This window comes from Physella acuta, unplaced genomic scaffold (assembly GCF_028476545.2).
Source record: "Physella acuta isolate Inbredline_101_S28 unplaced genomic scaffold, ASM2847654v3 ptg000003l, whole genome shotgun sequence".
NCBI lineage: Eukaryota > Metazoa > Mollusca > Gastropoda > Physidae > Physella > Physella acuta.
Genome location: NW_026731523.1, coordinates 265,001 through 276,867, shown reverse-complemented (window position 1 = coordinate 276,867; position 11,867 = coordinate 265,001). Strand labels below are relative to the sequence as shown.

General features: G+C 38.0%; 1 protein-coding gene across 1 annotated transcript in view; it reads left to right on the top strand.

Moving 5' to 3' along the window:
- Positions 1-2,573: 2,573 nt before the first annotated feature.
- Positions 2,574-11,867, top strand: part of LOC131950003 (neurogenic locus notch homolog protein 1) — a 43,513-nt gene continuing 34,219 nt past the window's right edge. Inside the window, exons 1-2 of the mRNA XM_059312376.1 lie at positions 2,574-2,961; positions 6,738-6,921. Coding sequence (XP_059168359.1) covers positions 2,905-2,961; positions 6,738-6,921 — 241 coding nt within the window. The 5' untranslated portion in view covers positions 2,574-2,904. The remainder of the gene's footprint in view (positions 2,962-6,737; positions 6,922-11,867) is intronic.

The following is an 11,867-nucleotide window of genomic DNA, read 5'->3' as shown; positions in this document are numbered from 1 at the left end:
TTACGCCCATCAACCAATCACAGAGGCTTGTAAACCCAACAACAAGCCCATCTGAAATGAAAGTAGACAAACAGCCACGGGTGTTGTTCTCACTCCGTCCCATTCGCCACCCCCCCCCCCCCCCCCCCCCCCCCTGAACCATTGTGTAACGTTGACTGCCGAATTTCGTCTATGTTGACATAAACTGTATGTTTTAGACGTGCTACATACGGTGTCATAAACAAAGAGGTTACCCTTTTGAAACTAGCGGTCGTTGGGACAAATCACTTGTTTCTATGACCTCGGCGTATACAGGCAAGGATAGTGTGGTCAGCACTTTACCCAGCCGCCTTTACTTTACCTACAGTGAGTCAGGTATTCATCAGAGCTGGGTGGACTCGGGGAATACTTAGAAGTCAAGTACTTGAGCATCCGGCGATCACAGACTGCTTGTTTCTGTAACCTCGGCATATTCAGGGATAGCCTGGTCTGCACTATGCCCAGACACCTTTAACCAAAGTGAGTCAGGTACCCTGCAAAGCTGAGTTGACTCAGGGGCTACTTTAAGTTAGCAGTCAAACGCTGTATCATCCGATCAATGAGTAGCCTACCGACTACTTGTTACTATAACCTCGGCATATTCAGGAATAAACTGGTCTGCAATTTGAACGGACAACTTTAACCAAAGTGAGTCAGGTACCCATCAAAGCTGAGTGGACTCAGTGACTACTTCGTTAGCAGTCGAGCGCTGTATCATCCGCCGATCAATATAAATAGCAAAGAAAAAGTTATGCATTTTTTAAATTTACTATGGTGATCTGACAACTGTGTGTATTGTTAGCACATCTGTTACGATCATCAGGAAAAACGATATGAAACTAAATTTAGCGCTAGTAAAGAAGGCTGACCTAATCTCTGTATATGTCAAAGTCTGAAAAAACACATGTTACATTGAATGACAACTGCGATACATGTTGCGATACACTCTTTCAAAGCTCGACATCACTGAAACCAACACCCAGGTCGCAAATGGTCGGTCTATTTCTTCTAGTCGTTTGCTTGTTGTGGGGGGGGGGGGGGGGGTAGGGAGGGGATGACCCGGGGGGACGGGGCAGGTTGTTACGTCAACTCTAAGGATCCTGTCAAGTATTCACCAAAGTCTTGGAATAACAGCTAACGGCCTGGTCGCTGCCCTCGAAGTTTGAACAAGACAGGCGTGAGAGATTCCCCCACCCCCTGCCCCATAACCCCGATCCCCCCCCCCCCCCCCCCCCATCCACCACGCCCGTCCTGGTTCTAAGCCTTTCATCTCTCCTGGGATGCCACGACTTGGCTGACAGACGGACAAACAGACGCGAAAATAAACAAACGCGTCCAGTTCGTGCAAGAGGCGCGTATCTCCTGTCGGCCTGTTCTCAAGAAATGTGTTTGATATTGTCCTAGATTGATTAGAATAGCTTTGTAATTACTCATTATAATTGCTCATTCTCAAGAATAGTGTAGGCTAGTAAAAATCAACCTGTTTTGAGTAGAGAAGCTTTTCGTGTAAAAAAAAAACATTTAAAAATAGAAAATAGGGGAGGATTTAATTAATGATCTCACATCATAATAAAATGGTCACTCATCTCAGCCATCTAACACTATTGTATTTTGAGACTACTATATAAAATATATTTGTCAGGGTGTTCGGGTGGTAGAGCTTACTACTGCCAACCTGAAAGGCTCGGGTTCTGATCTCGAGCCCGTAGTAATCCTTGACAGTGTTTCTTTCAGACATTTTTGTTCCTGGGGTGGGGGTGGGGTAGGGAACTTAAAACTTTCGGGAGGAGGGGGGGGGGTCTATTTTCTGGAGTTGGCGGCGAACTGGTATAAGTATGTACTATTAATATAAATTCAATTTCATTCCGGGGAAGGAATGTTTGCCGAGGGCATTGAAACATTGAAGCTCTACTTCATCTGCCTCATGTGTATTTGGCACGAATTGGATAAGATAAATATAAATTTAAATTTAAAAAGTTGTTTTTTTTTCCAATCGTTTAGTTATAAGAGGCATTGCTTTATTCTTTTTTGTGGCTAGGATTAAAAACAAATTAAATTAAAAAAAAAAAACAACTACTCATAATCTACTAATTAAATCAAATATTAAATTAAATCATCAATTTTTAAAATAAAACTTAAGCCAATACGTTAATTTATTACGGTTGAATTTAATTCACTTTAAATTGAAACAAAAATATCGTCACCCGCATTTAAACATAGCACATTTTAGCACCGAGATTTGCATCGTCTTGACTCGGACGCAAGGTTAGAAAAAAATGACCCCCACACGGCCCCCACCACAACCGTTAAACGGTCCTGTCACTGTCTCAAGGTGCACGAAACATTCAAGTTTTCACTTTTTTGTTGCGCGGGCGTGTTGAATGAGCGAACGTAACAGAAGACGTAACAACAGACGTAACAATCCCGCCCAGTGGTCATTGAATTTTAGGACTTCTCTTTAAGCCGCGTTTGATTGCTGGCTAAGCCCTTTACAATTTAATTTGAAAAAATCTTTTCAAATTGTTGCAAAAAAAAAAAGCTTTTTAAAATGTTTGTGTGCTCTTTTTGAATAACCAATACCCGTTTGGTTTACAAAGTAAATAGAGAAGTAACAATAATAGACTTTTGTTCTATATTGTATTGTTTCGTTTTACTCAATTTTTCATTATCTAAAAATAGAACAATGTTTCGGAAATTACCGATCAGTGGTTTACTATGCGCTCCACGAAACGGTGTGTTTTTATTTTATAGGTTAGTGTCTCGCGAAAACGCGAAATTAGTTTCAAACCGAGAATAATGCTGGTGAAATGAATCGACATGTAAATTTAGGCGTGAAATAGATTGAATGTGTATTGTTATCAGAGATCTAAGTTCTTCTTTTTAATCATGGATGTAGGATCATCTGTGTATTTGTTCATCATAGCGGCTTTAGTTCACATTAAGGTAAGTGTAAGAACAAATAATTACACATCAATCTTCTTATGAATCGTTCATCCCGATAAATCGGGACACTTAGTAATTGGGGTGGCAGTTTATTTGGTCGAAATAAAAATAATAAATGTCCGGACAGTTTCATTGCTTTAACCTTTAGGCCAGGCAAAAATGCGAAATTGGGCCAAAACTCCTTTTTCTCTATGAGTTATGATTTAAATAATCGACTTTATATATATATATATATATATATATATATATATATATATATATATATATATATATATATATATATATATATATATATATATATATATATAATAGAGAGAGAGAGAAAGTTACATATATATAAACTATATATATATATATATATATATATATATATATATATATATATATATATATATACATATAAATATATACATATATATAAAGGTATACATATACATAAAGACATATATACATATATATATATATATATATATATATATATATATATATATACACCATGTATCTAGATATGGAAAGGATCTTGCTACCAAAAACTAATGGAGTCGTATTGCCGTTCTGATCAATTACCTCACTATATAGCTGTTTCGCTACATTTTTAGCTGATTAAAGAAAATGTCTTCATATTTTTATTTAGCATCCCAAAAACATTACTGAGATATCTAAAACTCTGTAGTATAAAGGTATTGAGCTCCAACACGATCTTCAATCTAGAAGTAAGCCCCTCCCCCCCCCATCTCACCTTCTGTCTTCATGAAAATGTATTAGACTCCCCCACGTAAGATTTGAGTTGAGATTTCGATTGGTTGCAATGAATGAAATACAAGCTTGACATGCAACACCAGGATTTACCATCTAATGTTAACCCTAATCCTGAAAGTGTAGACGGCTAATTTAAGGATTAGAAATTTGAGTCAACATAACACAGGCGATTTTTGGTGTTTGTGTTAGATTAAAATTTGAAAAACCAATATCCTTGGCTAAACTTCATGTTATGCGCGCTGTCTAGGAGTCAATCAATACAATAGAAGCCGTTGTTCTGGTAAAGTTTAATCATGAGCGTTTGATATTGAAGCTCTTAATTTACTGTTTTAGGTTTAAATTTCATGATTTAGGGGTTTCCGATTTGGGTGTGTGTGTGTGGGGGGGGGGGGGGCGTGGATGGGAGCAAACAACGGATGTGTGGGGAGGTGTTGTGGTCGGGTTGTGAGGTAGTTTTATGTGTGGGGAGGTGTTGTGGTCGGGTTGTGAGGTAGTTTTATGTGTGGGGAGGTGTTGTGGTCGGGTTGTGAGGTAGTTTTATGTGTGGGGAGGTGTTGTGGTGGGGTTGTGATGTAGTTTTATGTGTGGGGTAGGTGTTGTGGTGAGATTGTGAGGTAGTTTTATGTGTGGGGTAGGTGTTGTGGTGGGATTGTGAGGTAGTTTTATGTGTGGGGTAGGTGTTGTGGTGGGATTGTGATGTAGTTTTATGTGTGGGGTAGGTGTTGTGGTGGGATTGTGAGGTAGTTTTATGTGTGGGGTAGGTGTTGTGGTGAGATTGTGAGGTAGTTTTATGTGTGGGGTAGGTGTTGTGGTGGGATTGTGAGGTAGTTTTATGTGTGGGGTAGGTGTTGTGGTGGGATTGTGATGTAGTTTTATGTGTGGGGTAGGTGTTGTGGTGGGATTGTGAGGTAGTTTTATGTGTGGGGTAGGTGTTGTGGTGGGATTGTGAGGTAGTTTTATGTGTGGGGTAGGTGTTGTGGTGGGATTGTGAGGTAGTTTTATGTGTGGGGTAGGTGTTGTGGTGGGATTGTGAGGTAGTTTTATGTGTGGGGTAGGTTGTTGTGGTGGGATTGTGAGGTAGTTTTATGTGTGGGGTAGGTGTTGTGGTGGGATTGTGAGGTAGTTTTATGTGTGGGGAGTTGTTGTGGAATTGTGATGTAGTTTTATGTGTAAGGATTTGTTGTGGGATCGGAATATAAACGTTTTTGACTATTTGTGTATGTGAGTACGTGTGTATGTGTGTGTGTGTGTGTGTGTGTGTTAATATGTTTGGGAGGTTATTAAAGCTTCACATTTTCAGCTTTCAACAAGAAACTACTAGAAAAGAAAGTACATCTATTATATTTTTATACCTAAGGAGAAAAGCAAAACGTTACATTTAAAAACGTTGAGAAATTTACCATTAATAGATACATTTTAGAGTTGTTAATAAAGATAGACATTAAAATTCTAGTGATCGAAATTCACATTGATAGGGTTATTCTTAGATAGATGACGATTTTATTTGTATTTTTATGTTTTTGTTTACTTAGAAAAAACTCCTAACCACAATATATTTTATATAGTCCATTGCGCTCGTAGTTTTATCATTAAGCGGGGAGGTAACTAACTCACTAACTCACCACTAGTCAAGATAAAACAATTTTGTAAACATAAGGTACATGTAGTGGCCTACATGTTTTGTGTATTTTTTTTTAATTTGTTATTTTTGCAATAAATTAAAGTTGAATTTATCGTATCTAAATAAATTATCATTGATCGTGATATTTTTTAGCGTGTATGGCTGTATGCGTGTGTATGTGTTTTGAAGTTTTATTTGTGGTTATTTAAAGTAAAAAAAAAAAATGGGGTATTTAACATGGATCGGGGGGGGGGAAGGGTGAGGTTGATTGATGGAACATAGTAATACCGATCCAGTAGTGGGGTTGTCCTGTAAATAAAAATGACATGTGACAAAATAAAATTAAATCAGAGCGGATGTAGGAATCGCTAAAAAATTATGTGACGTCATCAATTATGTACAACGCTAAGCCAACATTCAATTTAAATAACTATCTGATTGACAAATTCGGGCACATGAGGTTCGTTAGCTGGGGACAGACATTTTTCTAGGAGAGACAACTCCAAAATCAAACAACTGCTGCTTTGTAGTTTGTTCTTGGTTGGACGAAGGCTATGGAAGCAAATCCAAAAAAGAAAAGCAGGCTGAAATCGGTGTCAATGGCATCAATGGCGCATAACCAGTTGACACGTATACTTAATTGTGTTGTAAGGGATTCCAACACTAAAATGAAGAACGAAGAAGAAGAAGATTGACACCTATTTTGTGACTGTTGTCATTTATTACACCTAGTGGCGTAGCGAGGTCGGGTGTTACCCGGTGCGGCACTTAATGGCGTCACCCCCCTCAAACTTTCGATTTGCATCCCCCCTCAAACTTTCGATTTGCACCCCCCCCCCCCCCAAACTTTCGATTTGCACCTCTTAAAAGACTATTTAACACTCGAATTAATCACTTAATTAAGTGGAATTATCATTTTTCTCTATATATTTTGCTCTTTTTTGGGTTGGGTGACACCCGGTGCGGCACTTAATGGTGTCACCCCCCAGAGGCGCAGCGACCCTTCCCGGGGACAAACTTTTAATTTTCGATGTGCACCCCCCCCCCCTCAAACTTTCGATTTGCACCTCTTAAAGACTATTTAACACTCGAATTAATCACTTAATTAAGTGGAATTATCATTTTTCTTTATATATTTTGCTATTTTTTTTGTCTTGGTGTCAACCCCCTAATTGGTGTCATCCGGTGCGGTCCGCAACCCCCGCCCCCCACCTCGCTACGCCACTGATTACACCTACCTAATAGACATAATTAACAGAATTTGGATCAATTGTCGACGATAAGTAAACTTAATTGACCTACACATAAGTTCACGTCACTTTGTTTACATTACTTCCACTAATAACATATTGTTGATAGTTACATTTTTATGGAATAAAACATACAAATCCCACAGGTAGTCGAGTCTATGAAAACGGTTGAACTAAGGATCGACCATCTGGACGCTTCCAGAGTGACGTCACGAACCGCCTGCTGTACGTCTGGAGACTGTCCATGCCTGACCAAGCTACGGGCATGTGTTTTTGAACGGATGAGACAGTCGTGTCCGGCATCGGATTTCTATGAGACTGGAGAATTAGGTACCATGGTATATGTCATATATTCTTTAGTGGAGAATTAGGTACCATGGTATATGTCAAATATTCTTTAGTGGAGAATTAGGTACCATGATATATGTCATGTATTCTATAGTGGAGAATTAGGTACCATGGTATATGTCATACATTCTATAGTGGAGTATTAGGTACCATGGTATATGTCATATATTCTATAGTGGAGAATTAGGTACCATGGTATATGTCAAATATTCTTTAGTGGAGAATTAGGTACCATGATATATGTCATGTATTCTATAGTGGAGAATTAGGTACCATGGTATATGTCATACATTCTATAGTGGAGTATTAGGTACCATGGTATATGTCATATATTCTATAGTGGAGAATTAGGTACCATGGTATATGTCATATATTCTTTAGTGGAATTAGGTACCATGGTATATGTCATATATTATTTAGGGGAGAATTAGGTACCATGGTATATGTCATATATTATTTAGTGGTGAATTAGGTACCGTTATACATATACGTTCATTAGTGGTTAGTTAGTCGTACATTTGTATAGCACTCAGCTGATTAACGTAACACATATTATTCATTTCGAATTTCTCTTACATGGTAAACATCATACAGATATAATTGCTCAGTTAGGTACTTTGTTCTATACAATTCTAAAGGGGTCAATTAGGAATAATGTTTCACTACACGACAGCTAGTTGGCATTATTTTATTAATTAATTGTTAGTTAGTTACTATAGAACAACACAAACAATTATTTCCTTATTAAGCAGAGTTCATACCTTGCTTGACTTCGGTCTATGAAGAGCTAATGTGGTCAGCACTATGCACAACCGCCTTTACTGCCACTAACGTGAGATAGGTACCCATCAGAGCTGGGTGGACTCAGGCTTGAACCTGGATTCAAACTCGAGACTTTCGTGTTAGCAGTCTAGCGCTCTAACAGCCAGACCACGCCGTCCCACGACTCTCTACCCCATCTGTCCATTGGATCGCTTGGTCTAAGGAGGAATCTGTTTTTCTACTTTTAACAACAACATTACATTATTGACTATTAATTGTGATGCTATGGCCACTCATAGTTTTGTAACTAGCATACTCTCCCATACTCTCCCATACTCTCCCATACTCTCCCATACTCTCCCATACTCTTCCATACTCTCCCATACTCTCCCATACTCTCCCATACTCTCCCATACTCTCCCATACTCTCCCATACTCTCCCATACTCTCCCATACTCTCCCATACTCTCCCATACTCTCCCATACTCTCCAATACTCTCCCACACTCTCCCATACTCTCCCATACTCTCCCATACTCTCCCATACTCTCCCATACTCTCCCATACTCTCCCATACTCTCCCATACTCTCCCATACTCTCCCATACTCTCCCATACTCTCCCATACTCTCCCATACTCTCCCATACTCTCCCATACTCTCCCATACTCTCCCATACTCTCCCATACTCTCCCATACTCTCCAATACTCTCCCACACTCTCCCATACTCTCCCATACTCTCCAATACTCTCCCATACTCTCCCATACTCTCCCATACTCTCCAATACTCTCCCATACTCTCCCATACTCTCCCATACTCTCCCATACTCTCCAATACTCTCCCATACTCTCCCATACTCTCCCATACTCTCCAATACTCTCCCATACTCTCCCATACTCTCCCATACTCTCCCATACTCTCCCATACTCTCCCATACTCTCCCATACTCTCCCATACTCTCCCATACTCTCCCATACTCTCCCATACTCTCCCATACTCTCCCATACTCTCCCATACTCTCCCATACTCTCCCATACTCTCCCATACTCTCCCATACTCTCCCATACTCTCCCATACTCTCCCATAGCAGTTCAATCAATCGCACAAGTTCTCTACACGTTAAGAAATCAACGTTACGTCTTTTGATGTTTACAAAACACGTTGCCAGGGACAGACACCCACCCGAGGCGCACCCCAGGGCGCCTTAACCACCTAGATTAATCTAAGCCACACATTTCAGATTAAGGTGTAAGGTAATCCTGTGATTATGTTGAATCGATATGCCATCAAACTAGCTAAGCATATTTTTTTCCTTGTCTAAACACGCACTCAATGTGAGAGGTTTGAAATAATATCCAACAATGAACAATGGACTCCCAATTGAATCAGTCTTAAAATAGAACAGCTTAAGATATAAAAAAAAATATGAAGAATTCGTGAAAACATGAGGAGGTCGGCGTGGTTGGGTCGGTTAAGTTCGTGGTTGCTGAACCGAAAAGTCTGGGGCAGATGAGGCTTGATACCTGAGGACAGCAACACTTCTTGGAGGGACAACTCCAAAATCAAACAACTGCTGCCTTGTAGTTTGTTCTTGGTTGGACAAAGGCTATGGAAGCAAATTCGAAAAGAAAAGCAGGCTGAAATCGGAGTTAACGGCCTATATGGTGCATAACAAGTTGACCCGTAGTACTTTACCGTGTTGGAGGGAATCCCTTTCAACATTATAAATAAGAACGAAAAAGAAAAAAAAAAGGAGTGAAAACGCGGATTGTGTTTCAAATAGTCTGAGTTAAGATTAACATAATACAGCTCAATAAACATAGCATGAAACAGTAAAAGAAAGCATATGATAATAAAAACAATTCAAGAGTACATATAATAACATAATACGACAAAGCATAAAATAATAAAATACTTAAAAAAAACTTTTTAAAAAACCACGTTTTTCTTGTGGACTAAAAAGTAGAAAATAACTATTTACATACATTTGATGACAAAAAACGTGGGTACGTTCACCATCAAATTTCCCGACCCATCTGCCCGACCCACGTTTTTTGTCATCAAATGTATGTAAATAGTTATTTTCTACTTTTTAGTCCACAAGAAAAACGTGGTTTTTTAAAAAGTTTTTTTTAAGTATTTTATTTTCTCCTTTTTAGTCCGTTGCTACACATGAAAAACGTGTTTTTTAAAAAAGTTTTTTATATAGTTTATTTTCTACTTTATCTAATGACTTGATTAAGTATGAATTGACTAAGTGTTTATAAATACACGGACTAAAAAAATCTTGAGCGACCAGGATTCGAACCTGGGTTGTCGCGGCCACAACGCGAAGTACTAACCACTATACGATCACGGCCAGCGCGCTCACATCGATTGGGGCCGAAGTAACTGTGTCAACAAGCCTCCAGTCTTGTCGGTATCTTTAGAAATCATGTCCTCAATTTTATGGTCCTTTGGGCGTAATTAAATTAAGCTAATTACGGTCTCTAATTGCTAGTTTTTATGATTGCATCTGAAATTGTTAGGCGAAAGTAACCTGCATGCCAAATTTCAGATCTATAGAGCAATCAGAAGTGGGCTAATTTTCGATGTCAATTTTAACAACAAACACATCCACGCGAAGCTGAGTTAATAAAAACGTGTTAAAATAACACAAAACATAACTCAGTACAAGAAACCACAAATAACATAGTCGATCTAATATTAAGCGATACGATACAACGCATAGAATAAAACAACACAAAAATCATAAAACATTTCAACTTTACATAACAAAGCACCAGACAACCGGGTATTTTTAAAATCTTAACCAAATTGAAACAAAAATCATAAAAGAAATTTTACAAAAAAAAAAAAAAGGTAAATGAAATATTTAACATTTGGTTTCTATTTCTTTTTTTTGACAATTGTATACTACTTTTGTATTAATTATCTTTTATATGCAATTAATTAATTATAAGTATTAAGCGTGTGTCCACAAAAGTCATTCATCTCTGTCATTAATCCAGATACCTGCCCTCCTCCCCCCCCCACCCCTTTCTAGACTCACCCTTTCCCCCCACACACGTTAGGCATCAAGCACCAATGACCCAAGCCTCACTATTAGCCATGTAACTGGTCACTTAGACTGCCAACTCACACAAGACAAAAAAAAACAACAACCAACAAACAGACAATCGCCTTATCCTTAACTAACCCACAGAACAATTTATCACACGGCCGTCACAACTCCGGGAATGCCCGAAAACCAAAAATAAAAAAAAGGTAAAATCGAAACACGACAAGGTCGCTCGTGGCGTCTATTCAAGAAAGGGACGTTACCACGTTCAGGGGAATTAACCCCGTCTTTAAAAAACTATACAAACTTTGTTTGGCTCTTGCGTATTTCAGTCTCAAAATAGACCTCGTGTTCTGACTTTTAATAATGAACATGATATTGTACAATAACGTGTCATTTTATATCCCTTGAATCATCATTTAATTACACATTTGCATTTTCAGGTTGTTTTTTTATTTATTTTTTAATTTTTTTTTTATACTTAGACGTTTTTTATTAGAACTACGTATAAGTAAACCACCTTAAATGAATAAAAGTAGGCTACAAGTAAGAAAGAAATATTACTATTATAAATCTGTATCAGTCCTCACAAGCCGATGATGAAAACTGTAATACTAAACTTTAAAGCGAACACACAACTGACGCTGTAAATTACATGTCTAAGGCAAAAAAGCGGAAAAAAAAAAAAAAAAAAAAAAAAAAAAAAAAAAAACGTGTCATTTTATTGTTGGCTGTTACACGAAAAACGTACGTGCAGTGGTGTAGGCAGTGAGAGGGGGCCCCCTAGTAGGACCCCCCCTACACTTATATGTTGTCTTAATCTAATTAAAAGTTAGGCCTATTGGCGACATGATGATATATAAAGTTTTTTTTTTAATAAAATGGTGGAATTGCTCTCTCTATCTCTATTTGTTTGTTCTATGTACGAATAGATACACTTATGTATAAACCTATAACACACACACACACACACACACACACACACATATATATATATATATATATATATATATATATATATATATATATATATATATATATATATATATATATATATATATAAAATTCCATTACATTGACCATATGCAAATTCCTTGTATATCTAA